This window comes from Rhinoderma darwinii, chromosome 5, assembly GCF_050947455.1.
Source record: "Rhinoderma darwinii isolate aRhiDar2 chromosome 5, aRhiDar2.hap1, whole genome shotgun sequence".
Classification (NCBI taxonomy): Eukaryota; Metazoa; Chordata; class Amphibia; order Anura; family Rhinodermatidae; genus Rhinoderma; species Rhinoderma darwinii.
The window spans coordinates 236,914,197-236,934,031 of record NC_134691.1 but is presented as its reverse complement, the minus strand read 5'-3'; the positions used below and the strand labels follow the sequence as shown (position 1 = coordinate 236,934,031).

Here is a 19,835-nt window from a genome sequence, read left to right as displayed (position 1 = left end):
CTGCACATTGCGTTCTAGTAAGAACGCGATGCTGCTGTGTAAATGAATGGAGATGAGTGCATGATGCTGATTGGTTAGCGTCATACACTCCTCTGTACAACGCCCACTTGGTCGAAAGTAAAAACACGCCCACTTGGGCATTAAGAAACTCATTAGCATAAACCAAAATCGCTAATAAAGTGGTAAAAATAGATTGTTTTTCTAAATAAAAAGCACTGCTGTCACCTACATTATAGCGCCGATCATCTTATGTAGGAGATCGGGCACTTATAATGTGGTGACAGAGCCTCTGTAAGCAACTTTCTAAATATTCTGCATTCAAAATTTCCAACTCCTTTAAATAGATAGTTGTCCTGCTGTTTCTGACATTGATCCGACAGCCCACTTCTCCTGGATGCCTCTCTCTACTCTCCCCCTTCTTTCTCTCAGGGTAAGAGATAGCAGCAAGAAGGTGGAAGAGGTTGTACACCACAGATTAGAGTGTTAAAAGGGGGCTTAGTACACATTTACGTGTTTCAAACCATCCGGTTCTTAGTCATGCTATCGCTAAGAACCGGATGGTTGGAAACGCGTACAATCTAGATCACATTTGTCAATCTGCAACACATTTTAAAAGCATGTTTGAAATAGAGGTATTAATATTTTAATGGAAATGTGCTGGTGAAAACCCTTTCTTTGTAATTTCCACTTAATACCTTATTACATGGCCCTAGTTTTACTGGCCTTTAATTTTAGATTTAGCATGGTCTTTAGAAGGCCTATTTGGTTTCACCTAATCATCCCACATTTTTGTTTTGTAGATCTGCATCCAAACAGCAGAACACTTGTAGAATAGTTCTCTATATATACACACACACACAGTGCATTCGGAAAGTCTTCAGACCCTTTCACTTTTATCATATTTTTTTATGTTGAGACCTCAATACCCCATAAGGACAAAGTAAAAACAGAATTTTAGAAATATTTGCAAAATGTATTACAAAAGAAAAACTCACATTTTGCATGGACATACGTATTCAGACCCTTTGCTATGACACTTGAAAGTTAGCTCTGGGGGCCTTCTATTACTTTAGATCTTTGAAATGTTTCTACATCTTGGTTGGAGTCCACCTGTGGCAAATTCATTTGATTGGACATGATTTGGAAAGACACACAGCTGTCTATACAAGGTCTCACAGCTGACTATGCAAAGAGCAAAAAACAAGCAATGAGGAGGGAAGAACGGCCTGTAGAGATCAGAGACAGTATTCTGTGGAGGCACACATCTGGAGAATGGTACAAAAAAAAAAATTCTAATGCACTGAAAGTTCCCAAGATCACAGTGGTCTCCATAATTCTTAAATGGAAAAAGTTTGGAACAAGCAGGACTCTTCCGAATGCTAAACACCCCACCAAACTAAATAATTGGGGGAGCAGGGCCGGTGACCAAGAATGGCAACTCCGGCTGAGCTCCAAAGATCCTTTGTGCAGATGGGAGAAACTTCCAGAAGGCCAACCATCACTACAGCACTCCACTAATGTGAGCTTTATGGCAGAGTGGCCAGAAAGAAGCCTCTCCTCAGTAAGAGACACATGAAAGCCCGCCTGGAGTTTGCAAAAAAGCACCTAAAGGACTCGCAGACTGTATGAAACGAAAATGTAACTTTTTGGCCTCAATTCTAACCATCATGTCTGGAAAAAAACAGGCACTGCTCATCACCTGCCCTATACCATCCCTACAGGGAAGTATGGGGGTGGCAGCATCAAGCAGTGGGGGTGTTTTTCAGCGACTTGGACAGGGAGACTTGTCAGGGATAAGGGAAAGATGAATGGACCAAAGTACATAGATATTCTTAATGAAAACCTGATTCAGAGTGCTCTGGACCTCAGACTGGGCTGAAGGTTCACCTTCCAACAAGACAATGACCCTAAGCTGCTGCCATGGCAAATAAAATCATGGGAAGCATCAAAAGAGTATCTTTGCCACAGGATGTTGTGATGGTTGATTCTTTGAACAAGTTCAAGAAGGGCCTTGATGCCTTTCTTGAAAAATAAAAGTATTACAGGTTAGGAGTACTAGATTCTGGAGATGGGACGTTGATCCAGGGATTTATTCGGATTGCCATATTTGGAGTCGGGGAGGAATTTTTCCCCTATTGAGGCAATTGGCATCAACCTCATGGGGTTTTTGCCTTCCTCTGGGTTAACACGGTAGGATTATAGGTTGGACTTGATAGACCTGTGTGTGTTTTCAATCTTATCAACTATATAACTATTTGGTTGTCCCGGTTCAAGCGACGGTGCGGTACTCCTACAACAAGAAGCTGTCGCCATTAGCGTGGCTTCATTATGGTGACTCCCAGACTTCGATAAAAACTTTTTTTTTAAATGCATAATACAAAAAAAACTTTGACGAGAATTTCACATGGATTTGAATAAGGCCTAGCACCTCTAGCTCGGAAGATGAATGTAAGCTACTGGTTAAAGGTGGTGGAATTATTTACTTTTGTGAACAATAGTGTCGCACAGTGACAAGTTTTTGGAAGAATTATTAGAACATACAAATGGCCTCAAACTGTTTCTCTGCATACGGTGTAAGACATTTTCCACCGCTTACTACTTTTTATACATGAGCCTCATTTTATCTAGTTCTGTTACTTCAGCTCATGGGCTTTTTTATCCATGCATCTCTCTTAGGGAGGATTTATACGAACGTGTGCGTTTTTGCGCATGCAAAAACCGTGGCGTTTTGCGTGCGCAAAAGGCACTTGACAGCACCGTGTGTCAGCAGCATATGATGCGCGGCTGCGTGATTTTCACGCAGCCGCCATCACTATGACACTCCGTTTGGATGTTTGTAAACAGAAAAGCACGTGGTGCTTTTCTGTTTAAGCATACTTTTGACTGCTGTTGCGCGAATCACGCTCGTCCCGCGGAAGCGCTTCCGTGTGGTGCGCGTGATTTTCACGCACCCATTGACTTCAATGGTTGCGTAATGCGCGAAAAACGCAGAAATATAGGACCTGTCGTGAGTTTTACGCAGCGGACTCACGATGCGCAAAAATCACTGACAGTCTGCACTGCCCCATAGACTTGCATAGGTCCGTGCGACGCGCGTGAAAAGCATGCGCGTTGCACGGACGTATTACACGTTCGTGTAAATCCGCCCTTATAGTTAGTGGAAGATACAGCAGGTAGTACTGACCAACAAAGCAAGAACAAACAGAACGATTTCTTACCTGGGTGCCAGTTTCGCCTGTTAGGAGATTCACCTCTTCAGGCTTCGGAATCATGTAAGTAGTTAATGGGCTCACTATGTGCACCTGTTTGCCATCATGCCAGGGTAAAACTCCAGAGTGGTGCAAAAATATATATGCATACAAAGTCCCATTATTCCTAGTTTTCTTTGGAACAGTAACATTCACAGTTCTGCAATAAAAAGTTATTATCGGTAGATTTTAATCAGGTCAGAGAGAGGTCACATGACCCAACTAAAGAAAAGAATTCAGATAAAAAGAAAAAACTAAAATAGGGTAATACTCGCTGAGTATATATATTGGGGGAATAGGTATCTAATAAAAAAAATACAAACAAACCCGGAGTTGTTGTTTTGGTTGGATAACCTCTTTAACCCCTTAACGACCAAGGACGAAAATGAACGTCCTGGTCGGCTGCTAGTTCCCGCACCATGACGTTCATTTTCGTCCGCATTTCAAACTGTCACTCTGTGTAAACACAGAGTGACAGACCCGCGCTGACAGTTGTCCCCGACAGCTGAGACATCAGTCTTGCCGGACAGCGGACCATCGCCGCTGATTTCGGCAGTTAACCCCTTAAGTGCGGCGACGGATTGCCGTCGCCGCATTTAAGTGGTTTGAAGCACATCAGCAGCCCCCACGAAGTGATCGTGGGGGCTACCGATGCTTGTCACGGCAATCGGAGGTCAGATAATGACCTCCAGGTTGCCATGCATGGAAGCCTCGGAGGAGCAGCCTCCGGCCGTTCCTCCTCTGCTTCCTGTCAGTGTGACAGTCACGTCACAATGACAGTTAGAGTACATTACACTACGTGTGTATAGTGTAATGTACTCTAGCAGCGCTCAAAGCTGCAAGACTAAGTGTCCCCTAGTGGGACAAGTTAAAAAAGTTAAAAAAAGTAATAAAAATGTTTTAAAAAAAGTGTAAAAATAAAAGTTATAAGTTCTATAAACACTAAATGCTTTTTTTCCTATAATAAGACTTTTATTATAGAAAAAAAATGAACACGTTAAAAAAGTACACATATTTTGTATCACCGCGTTCGTAACGACCCCAACTATAAAACTGTAATGTTATTTTTCCCGCACGATGAACACCCCAAAAAAAAATCAATAAAAAACAACGACAGAATCGCAATTTTTTTGGTCACCATCCCTCCCTAAATAAAGAATAAAAAGTGATCAAAAAGTCGCATGTACCCGAAAATAGTACCAATAAAAACTTCTATCCGTCCCGCAAAAAACAAGCCCTTACACAGATTTTTTGACTAAAAAATTAAAAAATTACGGCTCTCAGAATATGGTGACACAGAAATTTTTTTTTTAATAAATAAGTCATTTTATTGTGCAAACGCTAAAAAAAAGGACCAAACCTATATACATATGGTATCGCCGTAATCGTACCGACCCGCAGAATAAAGTAAAAATGTCACCTATAGCGTACGGTGAGCGCCGCAAAAAGAAAACCTAAAAAACGGTGTCAGAATTCCTGTTTTTTGCTCAGGATTGCAAAAAAATGTAATAAAAAGTGATCAAAAAAAAATTGCATGTACCCCAAAATGGTACCAATGAAAACTACAGATTGTCCCGCAACAAATAAGCCCTCACACAGCTCCGGTGGTGAAAAAATAAAAAAGTTCTGGCTCTCAGAATATGGCGATGCAAAATGTGCAGAGTGTTCCAAAAGCGGATAAGATCGGGCGCCATTTATCAGTGCGACACTAGCCACACATCTATGAATTATTATTTATTTACCCCATTATTATACCCTCTTATTATACCCCTTATGTACTCCGCACAGATTACACATGCCCCCCACATTATAAACTGAAATACCAGCAAAACCCAAAACAGAAAAACTACCAAGCAAAATGCCGTCCCTTCTGATCCCTACAGTGTGCCCAAGCAGCAGTTTGCACCCACACATATGGTGTCGCCATACCCGAGAGAACTCGCTTAACGTTTTATGAGGTATTTGTCTTCTGTGGCACTAACTGGGCACAACATATTATGCACTTTTGGGGTGTTTCCACTGTTTTGGTCCCTCCAGTGCATTGCAAATGCGACATGGCACCGAAAACCATTCCAGCAAAATCATAAATCCAAATGGCGCTCCTTCCCTTCTGAGCCCTGCTGTGGGTCCAAACAGCAGTTTATTACCACATATGGGGTATTGTCGTAATCGGGAGACATTGCTTTACAAATGTTGGGGTGCATTTTCTTCGTTATTCCTTGTAAATAATAAAAATTTCTATGTTTCAGAAAAAAAGTACATTTTAATTTTTACAGACTAATTTCAATATATTTTGCGAAAAACCTGTGTGGTCAAAATGCTAACTATACCCCTAGATAAATACCTTAAGGGGGTCTAGTTTTCTAAATGGGGTAGTTTATGGGGAGTTTCTATCGTTCTGGCAGCTCAAAGCCTCTCCAAATGTACAGTGGGGCCTAAAACATTTTCAAGCAAAATATGAGTCCTGAAAGCCTCCGGGTGCTCCCTTCCTTTTGGGTCCTGCCGTGTGTCCAGGCAGCGCATTAGGGCCACAATGTTGGTATTTTTGAAAACAGGAGAAACAGGGTGATAGATTTTGTGGTGTGTTTCTTCATTCTCATGGTCGCTTTACAAAGAAATTGGTCTTCAAACTGATACTTTTATGAAAAAAAGTGAAATTATTTTTTTTTTCACCTGCTATGTATTAAATTTAGCAAAAAACTGTGGGGTCAAAATACTTACTATACCCTTAGTTAAATACCTTAAGGGGTCTAGTTTTCTAAATGGGGTCATTTGTGGGGGTTTCCATCACTCTGAGACCTATGAGTCTCTGAAAACCTGGCTTGGTGCAGGAAAACAAAATGTACTTCAAAATTTATAAAATTATTATTCAATTTGTAAGTCCTCTAAATTGCTGAAAATTTATTTTATTTTTTCAAAAGTGCTGCCAAAATGGAGTAAAGAGATAGAAATATATATTTAATTAAAAAAATTGTACAGTATGTATGTACATATGTGACATATTGCAGTTAAAAATAGGGGAAAATGGTAATTTTTAAAAAATTTCTTCCATTTTTCTATTTTTTAATTAATTTCCGCAAATCGTATCAGTCTACTTTTACCACTAAAATAAAGTACAACATGTGACGAAAAAACAATGTCAGAATTACTTGGATATTCAAAACTTTCACAGAGTTATTCTCTGATAAAGTCAGACATACCAGATTTGACAAATCTGGCTTGGTCATTAAGGTACAAACATGCCCGGTCATTAAGGGGTTAACTCCTTCCCTCTTTAGCCACTTTTGACCTTCCTGACAGAGCCTCATTTTTCAAATCCGACATGTTTCACTTTATGTGGTAATAACTTTGGAATGCTTTTACCTATCCAAGCGATTCTGAGATTGTTTTCTCTTGACACATTAGACTTTATGTTACTGGCAAAATTTTCTCGATACATTCAGTATTTAATTGTGATAAACATCAAAATTTTGCAAAAAAATTGCAAAACTTTGCAATTTTCTAAATTTAAATGTACCTGCTTGTAAGAGAAATAGTTATACGACACAAACTAATTAACATCCCCCATATGTCTACTTTATGTTGGCATTGTTTTTTTTAACATCCTTTTATTTTTCTAGGACATTACAAGGCTTAGAACTTTAGCAGCAATTTCTCACATATTCAAGAAAATTTCAAAAGGCTATTTTTACAGGGGGCAGTTCAGATGTGAAGTGGCTTTGAGGGCCTCATATATTAGAAACCCCCAATAAGTCACCCCATTTTAAAAACTGCACCCATTAAAGTATTTAAACATTTACAAAGTTTCTTAACCCTTTAGATTTTTCACAGGAATTAAAGCAAAGTAGAGGTGAAATGTATATATTTCATTTGTTTTTGCAGAAATTCATTTTTTAATCAATTTTTTTTGTAACACAGAAGGTTTATATATATATATATATATATATATATATATATATATATATATATATAGCCCAGATTCTGCAGTTTTTAGAAACATTCCACATGTGGCCCTAGTGTGCTAATAGACTGAAGCACAGGCTTCAAAAGCAAAGGAGCACCTAGAGGATTTTGGGGCCTCCTTTTAGTGAGAATATATTTTAGGCACTATGTCAGGTTTGAAGGTCTCTTGTGATGGAAACCCTCCACAAGTGACCCCATTTTGGAAACTACACCCGTTGGGGAAACTATCTAGCGGTATAGTGAGCATTTTGACCCCACAGGTCGTTTGTAGAAATTATTGTAAGTAGGCTGCGAAAATGAAAATCTAAATTTTTTCCAATAAAACGTAGGTTTAGCGAATTATCTTTTCATTCCCACAAGGACTAAAGGAGAAAAAGCACCACAATATTTGTAAAGCAATTTCTCCCGAGTAAAACAGTACCCCACATGTGGTCATAAATGGCTGTTTGGACTCTCGGCAGAGCTCAGAAGGGAAAGAGCGCCATTTGGCTTTTGGAGATCACATTGAGCAGGAATGATTTGCGGAGGCCATGTCACATTTATAAAGCCCCTGAGGGACCAAAACAGTGAAAACGCTCAAAAGTGACACCATTTAGGAAACTACCCCCCTTGAGGAATTCATCTAGGGGTGTAGTGAGCATTTTGACCCCACAGAGGTTTCATCGATTTTATTATGATTGGGCAGTGAAAATAAAAAGAAAATCCTTTTTCTTCAATAAGACGTAGCTTTAGCTCCAAATTTTTCATTTTCTCAACAAATAAAGAAACAAAAGAGCAACTTCTCCCGAGTACAGAAATACCCCACATCTGGCTTTTGGAGCAGATTCCGCTGGATTGGTTTCTTCTCACCATGTCCCTTTTGCAAAGCCCCTAAGGTACCAGTACAATGGAAACTACCCAAAAGTGAGTCCATTCACGAAATACACCAAGGGGTTAAATAATGTCATTTTCTGATGATACGTTCCCTTTTTAGGGGGTTGTCCCAGAATCGACAATTGTAATCTATTCACATGATAGGTGATAATTATCTAATCGCTGGGGCCCCACCGATCGCAAGAACGGAGGTCCTAAACCCCCAGATTCTCCTCACCGCACCTACTGGAGTGAGGAGGAGCTAACATGGAGCAGCAGTCGAGCACACGCCCGCCGCTCCATTCAAGGTCTATGAGACGAACAGAAACAGCCGAGCGCTTTACTTGGCAATTTCCCTCATTTCCATAGACAGAGCGCATGCTCGAGTGCTGCTCCATGCAAGCTCCTTCTTACTGCAGGGGGGTGCAGTGAGGAAGATCTGGCGGTTTGGGATGTCCGTTTTCGTGATCAGTGGGGGTCGCAGCTGTGGGGCGTCAAACAATCAGGCAATTATGATAGTGTGCACCGCATCTGAGTGGTTATGGAGAGAGGGAGGGAGCTCCCTCTCATCCCACTGACAACCGGCGATATGATCGCAGAGTGTCTGTGTCTCCGATGGCAGCCGGGTGACTAATAAATGCCCCCAGGTCGGCCTGTAATGAATGCCTGCTAGGCTATGCCAGAGGTATGACCTAGCAGATGCCTGTCCGTTTTAAACGGACAGGCAGTAATACACTGCAATACAAAAGTATTGCAGTGTATTATAAAAGCAATCGGATGATCGCATATGAAAGTCCCCTAGTAGGACAAGTAAAAAAAAAAAAGTTGAATAAAGCTAATAAAAACAAAATGTGAAAAAAAATAATAATGAAAAAACGCACTTTTTCCCCTTACAAAATGCTTTACTATTAAAAAAACACAATAAAAGCAAAAAAATTACACATATTTGGTATCGCCGCGTCCGTAACGACCCCGACTATAAAGCGGTTACATTATTTAACCCACACGGTGAACGCTGTAAAAAATAAAATCAAAAACAATGGAAAAATTGCGGTTTTCGGTTAATCCGGACTTAAAAAAAATGTGAAAAAAAGTGATCAAAAAGTCGCATCTACTCTCAAATGGTACCAATAAAAACTACAAGTCGTCACGCAAAAAAAAAAGCCCTCATACAACTGCATCGGCGGAACAATAAAATAGTTATGACTCTTCAAATATGGAGACGCAAGAACAAATAATTTTGAAAAAACAGTGTTTTTACTGTGTAAAAGTAGTAAAACATACAAAATCTATACAAATTTGGTATCGTTGCAATCGTAACAACCCGCTGAATAAAGTTAGTGTTATTTATACCACACGGTAAACGGTGTATATTTAGGGCGCAAAAAAAAGAGTGGTGAAATTTCAGGTTTTCTTCTATCCCCCCCAAAAAAAGTTAATAAAAGTTAATGAATAAATTCTATGTACCCCAAAATGGTGCTATTAAAAAATACAACTTGTCCCGCAAAAAACAAGACCTTATACAGCTATGTCGACTCAAAAATAAAAAAAGTTATAGCTCTTTGAATGTGACGATGGAAAAACGTAAAAAATGGCTTGGCCATTAGGGCCCAGAATGCAAGCAGGGGGAAGGGGTTAAAACTTACCTTTCAAATCTTGACTCCACATCAAAGTTGTCAACATTTAAAACCAAATCAACATTATTCTCAGCGCTAATACTAGTCCTTGTAGTAGTATATACGCTTAACTGAAAGGAAACAGAAAATAAATTAATGCACGACCCCGTTTTCCCCCAGGGGTAGAGTCCAGACGCTGCCAAACACATTAGATGGTCGGCCTGTCCCACCGAAATTGTCAGGTTCAGCCAACATGCATCTACGGTGTACGGCAACCTTTAAACATGTATGTGATATCGCATAGAGATACAATCAGTGTAGTCACAGATGGAACTTTAATAGATCTTGACACTCATGAGCTTTATTATAAAAGTAGTAGGTAAAATAGCAGCAACATATTCCAAAGAGGTAAAGAGATTGCCATCAATCAACAGCAGTCCCTGTTCCCAGTGGGACTTACAATCTAATTTCTCTAGCTCAGACACACCAGCGGCAATTTCATAGGAAGCCAATTTACCTACCAATATCTAAAGTTAATAGAGAACAGCTTCTAATGTCTTAAGCCTCATGCACTGGACTGTGCTTTTGTGTCCCCAATTTATCCGCATTTTTGCGGACCCATTCCTCTCTATGTTGCCACACTACCGTGGTTTTCACGGATCTGTTCAGAGACTGCAAATCTGGGACACAAAAACACAGGACAAATCATTTTATGGTCCAGATTTGCAGCTTCAAACTCATGACGTAAATTATTTTTTTCTGCGGATCCACGAGTCCTGATGACAAACGGATGCGCAATGGAAGATTTTTGTTCGGACAAAAGGGACCGCAACGGATCCGTGGTTTTGCAAGTCCAAAAAGTATTTATAAACAACCAAAGCAAACAAATGGAGACAAAAATGTTAGACTTGGTCATTTATTTATTGAGGAAAATAATAATACATCACATATCTGTGAGTGGCAAAAGTATGTCAACCTTTGCTTCCAGTATCTGGTGTGATAACTTGGCCAAAAAGGCTCGTTTTTTAAAAATAAAAACGTTACTGTAATCTACATTGCAGCGCCTATCTGCTGCAATAGCAGATAGGGGTTGCAAAATCTGGTGACAGAGCCTCTTTAAATAACCCCCTGAACTGTCAACGGGGCGTGTACTGGCAAGGAGGCGTGTTACTATGGCTGTGACACTGTCCAATCAGATATGAAATTCACTTGGTTTTTATTTTTCCAAAGTACAATACAAAAGTATACAACATCCCAATGATAAAGTCTCACAGTGTTGTATACAGAACACAGAAAAAGCTTGCACCTTTAGATATCAGAAACGTGCCTCGGACGTTGACATACTGATGTATTAACAGACAAACAAACATAAAAACAGACATACAAAGAGTGGTAGTGATAAATACAAACAATTATACATACGAGATGTCAAAAAGGAACAGGATGATACAGGATACGAATTCCACGTATAAGTTAGCACAGATACATTCACAGAGTTCTTACGGAGCAGAAGTTGAACATGGGGTAACTCCGTCCAAGGGGCCCATTGAGACAAACACTTCTGCCTATAATTCAATCAGATATGGACAGTGTTACAGCAAGAGCGAGGAAAGAGAGTGCGGGCGCGCACGCTCTCTCTTCAGCTTTCAAGATCAGTCTTCTGCTCTCACCTCTTCAGCTCTTGCGAGAGGTCAGTCTTGTAATTTGTCTGCCGAACTGGCAAGGGGGCGTGTCATTGCTACAGAGTGTAAGAGCTGGCGAGCGCTTGCACTGTCCGTAGCAGACACGCCCCCTTGCCAGTTCGGCTAACAATACATGACTGATCTCTCGCAAGATCTGAAGAGATGAGTGCGCATGCGCGCTCTCCTCTCGACAGCTCTTACACTGTCCGTGACACGCCCCCTTGCCAGTTCGGGAGAAGACGGATCTTGAAAGCTGAAGAGTGAGAGCGTGCGCACACTCGCTCTCTCCTCGCTCTTGCTGTAACACGGTCCATATCTAATTGGACAGTGTCAGAGCCATAGTAACATGCCCCCTGGCCAGTGCATGCCCCAGGGGGGTTATTTAAATATCGGGCGCAAATATAACAGCATCGATATCTAAATGGAGGGCGGTAGAATATTTTTTTTAAAGTGCCCCAGGGTTTGTGCAGCCCTCCCCATTACATGCTGCACATGTGTGGGGAGGTGAACGGTTCTCTTTAACCATTCTTTGTTAGAACGCCTTGTGTGCTTAGGGTGGTTGTCTTGCTGCATGACCCATGTTCTTTTGAGATTCAGATCACGGACAGATGTCCTGACATTTTCCTAGTATAATTCAGAATTTATTGTTGCATCCAGGATGGCAAGCTGTCCAGGCCCAGATGTAGTAAAAAAGCCCAAAACCATAATACTAACACCACCATGTTTCACAGATGGTATGAGATTTTTACTCTGAAAGGCAGTGTTTTCCTTTCTCCAAACATAATGCTTCTCATTTAAGCCCTTAATGACCGCCCACCGTCTTTTGACGGCAGGTGGTGCAGGTCCTTCGTCTACAGCGACGTCTTTTGTCGTCGCTGTAGAAGAGGCTGATGAGCACTCCTGTGAGTGCTCCTCCTCTAAGCAGCAGCTGTAACTTACAGCTCCTGATCTTAGAACAGCCTGCTAAATACAGCTGGGGCCGGAAAACATTCGGACCCCAGCTATTTAACCCTTTGATCACCGCAATCCGTGGAATGATCAAAGGGAACTCCCCTCTTTGATCGAGTCACAAGAAACCCAGTGATGTGATCAAAGACCGGGGAATCCCTGTGCAATCAGCCCTGGGGACCTAGAAAGGACCTCAGGGCTATCTGCTTAGTTTGCCTGATGTTTGGGCACACTATGTGCTGCCCTAACAGCAGCATGCGTCATAGTGACACAGTGAAATGTATTAGCATACAAGAGTATTCTAATACATTATAAGTAAATTATTGAGTTGTAAATAGTTATCCCTTAGTAGGCTTAAATAAATAGTAAAAAAAATGTCCCAAAAGAAGTAAAGTCATTTTGCATAAAATAAATTTTATTGCTCTTACATTAAACAAAAAAGCTACAAAATACGCATCTAAACGACCATAGTAACCTAAAAAATTCATCGATTAAAAAAAGAAAGAAAAACAAATGGCAAGAATCACTTTATCCTATATTCACGCCGTAAAAATAAAATTTGTTCTACCCCCAAACTGCGAAGAAAATTTTTTTTTCTCCCGCATAAAACAAGGCCTCATACGGCCACGTCAATGAAAAAATAAAAAAGTTATGGGTGCAGAAAGGCAGAGTTAAAAACTGAAACATTTAGCTGGTCATTGTGGCCTTTACAGGCCCGGTCACTAGGGGTTATACTAAAAAGCTCTATTTTGGTCTCATTCGTCCAAGAAACATTGTTCCAATAGCCTTCTGGCTTGTCCCGGGGATCTTTAGCAGACGGGCAGTAATGTTCTTTTTGGAGACCAGCGGCTTTCTCCTCGCAATTCCACCATGCACACCATTGTTGTCCAGTGTCCTCCGGATGGTGGACTAATGAACATTAGCTATGTGAGAAGGACCTTTAGTTGCTTAGAAGTCACCTTGGGTTCCTTTGTGACTATTCTACGCTTTGCTCTTAGCATGATACTTGTTGGTCAACCACTCCTGGGAGGGTAAAAATGGTCTTGAATTTCCTCTATTTGTACACAATCGGTCTGTGGATTTTGTGGAGTCCAAACTCTTTAGAGATGGTTTTGTAACCTTTTCCAGCCTGATGAGAATCAATAACTCTTCTTCTGAGGTCCTCAGAAATCTCCTTTGTTTGTGCCACGATACACATTCACAAACATGTGTTGTGAAGATCAGACTTTGATAGATCCATGTCCTTTAAATAGAACAGGCCCACCAATCACACCTGATTGTCATCCCATTAATTGAAAACACCTGACTAAATTTCACCCCCAAATTATCTGCAAATCCTAAAGGTTAACATACTTTTGCCACCCACGTGTGGGATATTGGATAATTTCACTCAATAAATAAACGACCATGTCTAATATTGTTTCAATTGATTCTCTTTATCTATTTTTCGGACTTGTGGGAAAATTTTATGTAGTTTTAGGTCAAATTTATGCAGAAATACAGAAAATTCTGAAAGGTTTAAACTTTTAAGCACCTCTGTACTTCTGAATATCCTATAGAATTGTATTTCTTCTTACAGCTCTTCCATAACACAGTCATCCACAGGAGCAAAGGAGAAACATCCACTCTTGCAATTGGTGGGGGTCCTAGATGTCGACTCTCCACCAATCTAACATTTATCACCTATGCTGTGGATTAGTGATAAATGTTAAAGGAGTTTTCCCACTAAACAGATTTATCACCTAACCACAGGACAGTGGTTGTGGCCCCAATCGCCGCTCCATTCAGGAAGAACGGGAGTCCTAGAGGAGGGGCCCCCAGTGATCCAACTGATCACCTATCCTATGATTAGGTGATAAATGCGCTAAACTGGAAAACTCCTTTAAAATGTCTGGTGGCAGAAAACCTTTAGACAGTGTCCTGAGGGGTTTCCAGCTGTCAGCCTCAAACCAATATAACATTTATCACCTATGTAGTGTATAAAGTCTTAAATGTTAATAGTGCCCTGTTTATAAAAATAAAATCAAAGTATATACAAATCTAAAGGCATGTTTCAAGCCTAGGTCAGCTGTTGCGGTCATAGTAGGCATCCATACCGACGTTCCCTTAGGGTGAAAACACACGTGGCGTAAATGCCTTCTATTTCGCTGCGGAAAACTGTACGATGTCCAATGGAAAAAAATATTCGACAGGTTTTCAGATTTCTTGCATCGTGGAATATTTTTTCCAAAAGCTCACATTGTAAAGTTTTTGGCAAATATGCCACGTGTTACAGCACCCTTCGGCTATGTTCACACAGAGTTTTTTGCAGGCGGAATTTCTGCCTCAAAATTCCATTTGGAAGTCTGAGGCAGATTTTGAGCGCCGCGGGCACAAAACGCCGCAAAATACGCTTTCTCTGCCTCCCATTGAAGACAATGGAGGGTCGGATGCGTAAACGCCCGAAGAGAGGGCATGTACCTTCTTTCTCCTGCGAGGCGGTTTTACCGCTCGCAGGAGAAAGACGCTTCCGCCTCCCATTGAAATCAATGGGAGGCATTTTAGGGCCGGTTTTCGGCGCGGTTTCCACGTCAAAAAACTCGTCAGTAAACTCAGTGTGAACATAGCCTTATAGTGATGACTACTTTGAAACAGCTGGCTCTGGATACTCAAGGCTGTTGTCCACACACATCTTTCCATTACTGGCCAGTATAGTGGGATCACCATGCTCAGACCAGTGCAAGAAGCCAATTTATGGCCTTTTCATGCTCCTACCAGGTTTTCCCAGATATTCCTCCTGGATATGCAAGACTAAATGGAAAACTGGACATCACCATTCACCTTGTCAATAGGGTGTGTACCTAACAGTCTGGGCATGGTCAGTACTAGACAGTGTCAGAGTGTGTAGAGATACAACCCATTGAAAAGGCATTGGTGACACCCAGTTGTTAATTTATTCATACATTTCCAGTAGGAATAACAGGGGAAGGAAACTGTGATAAAAATAACCACAAGAGGGCAATCGCACACAATTTATCTTATATTCACATATTATTATAAGTTTATATTTATTCATTTTCACTTTATATTTATATATATTTCTAATTATATTGATTAAATGTTTGTATATTTATGAGGAAATAATGTATTATATTGTTATAGATACGTATAGGGAAATTATATATTTTTAAATTTATATTTGCACATTTCTCATTGTACTTAATTTATCATTACATTTATTATAATTTATTTCCTGTGGGTTATTCCTAAAAATATCCACAAGAGGGCGCTCATATATAGTCCATTTTTTACATTTACATATTACACCGCAGGTTTACACTTCAACGTCCTTCTTTGAATGTAACATTTAACTAATTAGGGATACATATATTTGAGCTATACTCACGCCTTGTACTGTGACTGGGGTTGCGCTCGTGCAGTGATAAGGGTTGCGGACCTCCCCCGTCGGCCGTCAGTTATCGCTCTATGCGCATGCGCCGTCTCCCTGGTGACGCGTCCTGGGATTCGCGCATGCGCTGTCTGGCGATGACGCCCGACGATGGGGATCTCGCTCTCTCCTCTAAAATCACGCACGAGCGCCGTGATGACCGGCACGGATTGGCCAACAACAGACCACATGATCACCAGGGTTTACTATTTAAACTAGACATGGACATAAGAATTTGCACCCCTTGAAAAAGCTACACGCGAAACGCGCGTCGGGGCGCTACCTTATCCTTTGGGTCATACCACTACACTACGGAAATATGGGTAAGCACATTATGGAGACCATGTCAGGTCATTTAGATACTATTTACGTTGTTTATGCTTATTAGGTGTAGACTTCAACTTTACGGCTTGTTTTACCTGACATATACCCTCTATTTTTGAATACCTTGCTGTTTTGGGATACTATGTTGATGTGTTCCTTGGTATACTATACACTGTTTATCTATCTGTGATATATGGTGTCATATTGTGACCCAGTTATAAAGACCTGTTTTAGATTCTCATGTTTTTTGACTTGTAATAAAGATTATCTACTTTCAACTTTTTTTTTGATATCTATGGACTTCTTGTTTCTCTTGTTTATATATTTTATTGATAAAAAATTTTTTTTTTTTAAATGTTGTCACATTCTGAGAGTTATAACTTTATTTTTTCATCGACTGAGCGGTGTGACGGCTCATTTTTTGGGGGACAAGCTGTAGTTTTTATCGGTACTATTTTTTGGTACATAGAACTTTTTATTCAATTATTTTTGAGAGCCAAGTTAACCAAAATCCGCCATTTCTACAGTTTAAATTTTTTATGGAGTTCACCGTGCACATTAAATAACACTATTGTAATGTCCGTGGCTGCGGGCTGTCAGCTCCAGCCTCCCGCTGACAGCCGCAGCCACGAGTCGGCAAGCGCTGGCCCCAGCCTCCTCCTCAGGAGACGCCAGCGCTTGCATTCACTCACCTCCGCCGGAGCCCGCTCTTAAAGGGGCAGCGCGCGCACCGGACATCTTGAACGACCTTTGACCCGTGAGTACCCTGGGCTATAAGAGGGGTCCAGCCCCCTAGTTCGATGCCTGAGCGTTGTTAGTTTTCCCAGTATGTCTTGCAAATGGTCCCTTAGTGTTTCCCGTTCCTGTTGTTACCCGTACCTTGTTCCCCGTTCCTGTTTCCCGTGCTTTGCCCTAGTATCAAGTCGTGCCACGTCCTGTGTCATCCGCCACGTCCTGTGTCATCCGCCACGTCCTGTGTCATCCGCCACGTCCTGTGTCATCCGCCACGTCCGGAGGAATCCGCCACGTCCGGCGCAACTTGCGGCTCCTGTGTCATCCGCCACGTTTGGCGCCATCTGCTGCACCCATCTCATCTGTGCCAGAGCTGCGGCCACCATCTGGACTATTCAGGTACCCTTGTGCAGGACATTGTATATCTGGGGTTTCCTGTGGTTTGGTCAGCTGCCTCCCCGCTGCGGCGGTACGGCCTAGTGGGTCCACTAACCCGCTTCATGACAACTATATTGTAATAGCTCATACTTTTACGGACGCAGCAATACCAACGTTGTTAACTTTTTTAATTATTTACATTACTTTAGGGGAAAAATTTGTTTTTTTGAACTTTTAATATTTATAAAAAATTTTACTACTAAACTTTTTTCCACTTTTTTTTTTTTTTTTTTTTTTTTTTTTACACACTTTACTAGCCCCCCTAGGGTACTTGAACCAGTGATCGTTAGATCGCTGGTACAATACACTGCAATACTGACGTATAGCATTACATCGTCATTTTTACAGACATTTGTTAAGCCCTACCACAGGCAGGGCTTAACAGAGGCAGCGTGAAGGCAGCCCTGGGGGGCCTTCATTAGGCCCCTGGGCTATCATGACAACTGTTGCTACCCCACGATCTCGTTGCAAGGGGGGGGGGGGAGGGGTGATGAGCTGTCAGAGGGGGCCACCCCCTCTTTTCAATGCATCAGATGCTGCGGTCACGATTAAGCGCAGCATTTGAGGGGTTAAATAGCCAGGAACAGCGCGATCATTGCTCCTGGCTGTTATTCTTGGGTGTCCCCTGTACAATACAGCGGACACCCACAGCATATGGAATGCGCTCTGCGTGTGAGCAAGCTCCGAATATCACCCCCCGCACCTGGACATAATGGCACATCCGGGTGCGCGAAAAGGTTAAAGTTAAAAAATAAAAGTAAAAAAATAAATAAATAGGTAACGTTAAATTAAAAAAAACACAAATTTTTTTTACAATACACATATTCGGTATCGTGGCGACCGTAATAACACATTTATAGAGTCATTCATGTTTAAACTGTTATAAAATAAAAAAACGCTTTCTTTCACTTATTAATGTGAGGCACGAGGTATTATGAACTTTGAACCTCCATGTGCCTCACATTAATAGTAATTAATTCCATCATGTACCTCACACATTAACCCAATGTAGTCCATTATGACTGAGGAACATGATGGGGTTAATTACTATTAATATGAGGCACATGGAGGTTCAAAATTTATCACACCACATGTCTCACATCAAAAAATGGAAGAACTTTTTTTGTTATTATTATTGTTGGCAAAGTTTTGTTTTAGTATCGAGTATCGCAATACTACACAAGGTCTCGATATCGAAGTCCAAATTCTGCTATCGTGACATCCCTACACAGGAGCGCTCATCAGCCTCTTCTACTGCAACGCCAAAATACGTCGCTGTAGACTAAGCACCTGCACCACCTGCCGTCAAAAGACGTGGCGTGTTTTTACTTTTGACCAAGTGGGTGTTGTAAAGAAGTGTATGACGCTGACCAAAGTAAAAACACCCCCAGTTGTCTATTGAGAAACTAAAATCTAAAATTGCTCATAACTTGCTCAAAAATGATAGTTTTTCTAAATAAAAACCACTGTTATCTACATTGCAGCGCCGATTAGATTATGTAGGAGATAGGGCACTTATAATCTGGTGACAGAGCCTCTTTAAATAGGAAATACACTTTAAAACTTTTATATATCAGAGATATATCAAAAGTTTTGATCAGTGGAGGTCCGGTGCTGAGACCCCCACAGTGGCTGAAAAGAAGGTGCAGATGTGCTCAGCCGAAGCCGGCTAACAGACGTTCAATGTCTGCCATCATCCTGACAATGAGCGTTGATCACAGTCAAAGGTACAGGGTGCTCAATTTATCGCTTCAGCACCGGACCTCCACTGATCCAAACTTTTGATATATCTCGGACATATCAAAAGTTTGAAAGTGTAGTTCCTATTTAACCCCTTTAACGACTACGCACCATGTTTTGACGGTAGGTGGTGCAGGTGCTTAGTCTACAGCGACGTCTTTTGGTGTCTGTACGACATATCAAAAGTTTGATGAAAGTGTAGTTACTCTAACTGTGATTTAGCACCTGTTAACATCTGCATTAGAGGTCTACGTCACAGATCCGTCCGAAAATACCAGAAACAATAGTGCAGCATGCTGCAATATTGTTTGCGGTAAAACCACGGAAACCATGACGAAAACTCGACGGAACTCATTAAAGTCACCGGGTTCTTTTGAATGGTGTCAGACATGTAACGGAACCAGCGCTTCCGATATTTTCGTTGTACCGCTCATCTTAATCAGAACATTAGGCGTTACATAGTATCACATATTTATGAAAAGTGGTTCACAGACCAACCATGAATGACAAGTCGTTCAGAAAACGGCTTTCTGAAATCTCCAGTGTTAGGATATCTTAAAAAAACGAAATAATGTCTCCAGTTGTCAGCCTTTTAAGACTGGGGAGAGGTTAACTGAAGTGTTCTTCAATGGGAATACTGACAGGAAGTGCAGAGGACTGTCTGCCCTCCACAAACACTCCTTTAGGTCACATTTTCAGTAACTAAGGACCTTGAGACACAAAGTTTGGGTTTAGTGGTCCTTTAAACTATTGTAGGTGGCTGTGTTAACGGTTGTGAACGCAAAGAGAGATCATAAAATTATCAACTGAGCAGAGTGATCCATAAATACTTACTAGGGCCGCCACAGCGTAGAAAAAAAATCTG

General features: G+C 41.1%; 1 protein-coding gene across 1 annotated transcript in view; it reads right to left on the bottom strand.

Annotated features, from left to right (window-relative positions):
* The window catches only part of CLPTM1L (CLPTM1 like), an 86,685-nt gene that overhangs the window by 47,295 nt on the left and 19,555 nt on the right, over positions 1-19,835 (bottom strand). Inside the window, exons 3-4 of the mRNA XM_075827003.1 lie at positions 9,710-9,810; positions 3,219-3,408 (exon numbers count right to left, since the gene is read on the bottom strand). Of these exons, the coding sequence (XP_075683118.1) occupies positions 3,219-3,408; positions 9,710-9,810 (291 nt within the window). The remainder of the gene's footprint in view (positions 1-3,218; positions 3,409-9,709; positions 9,811-19,835) is intronic.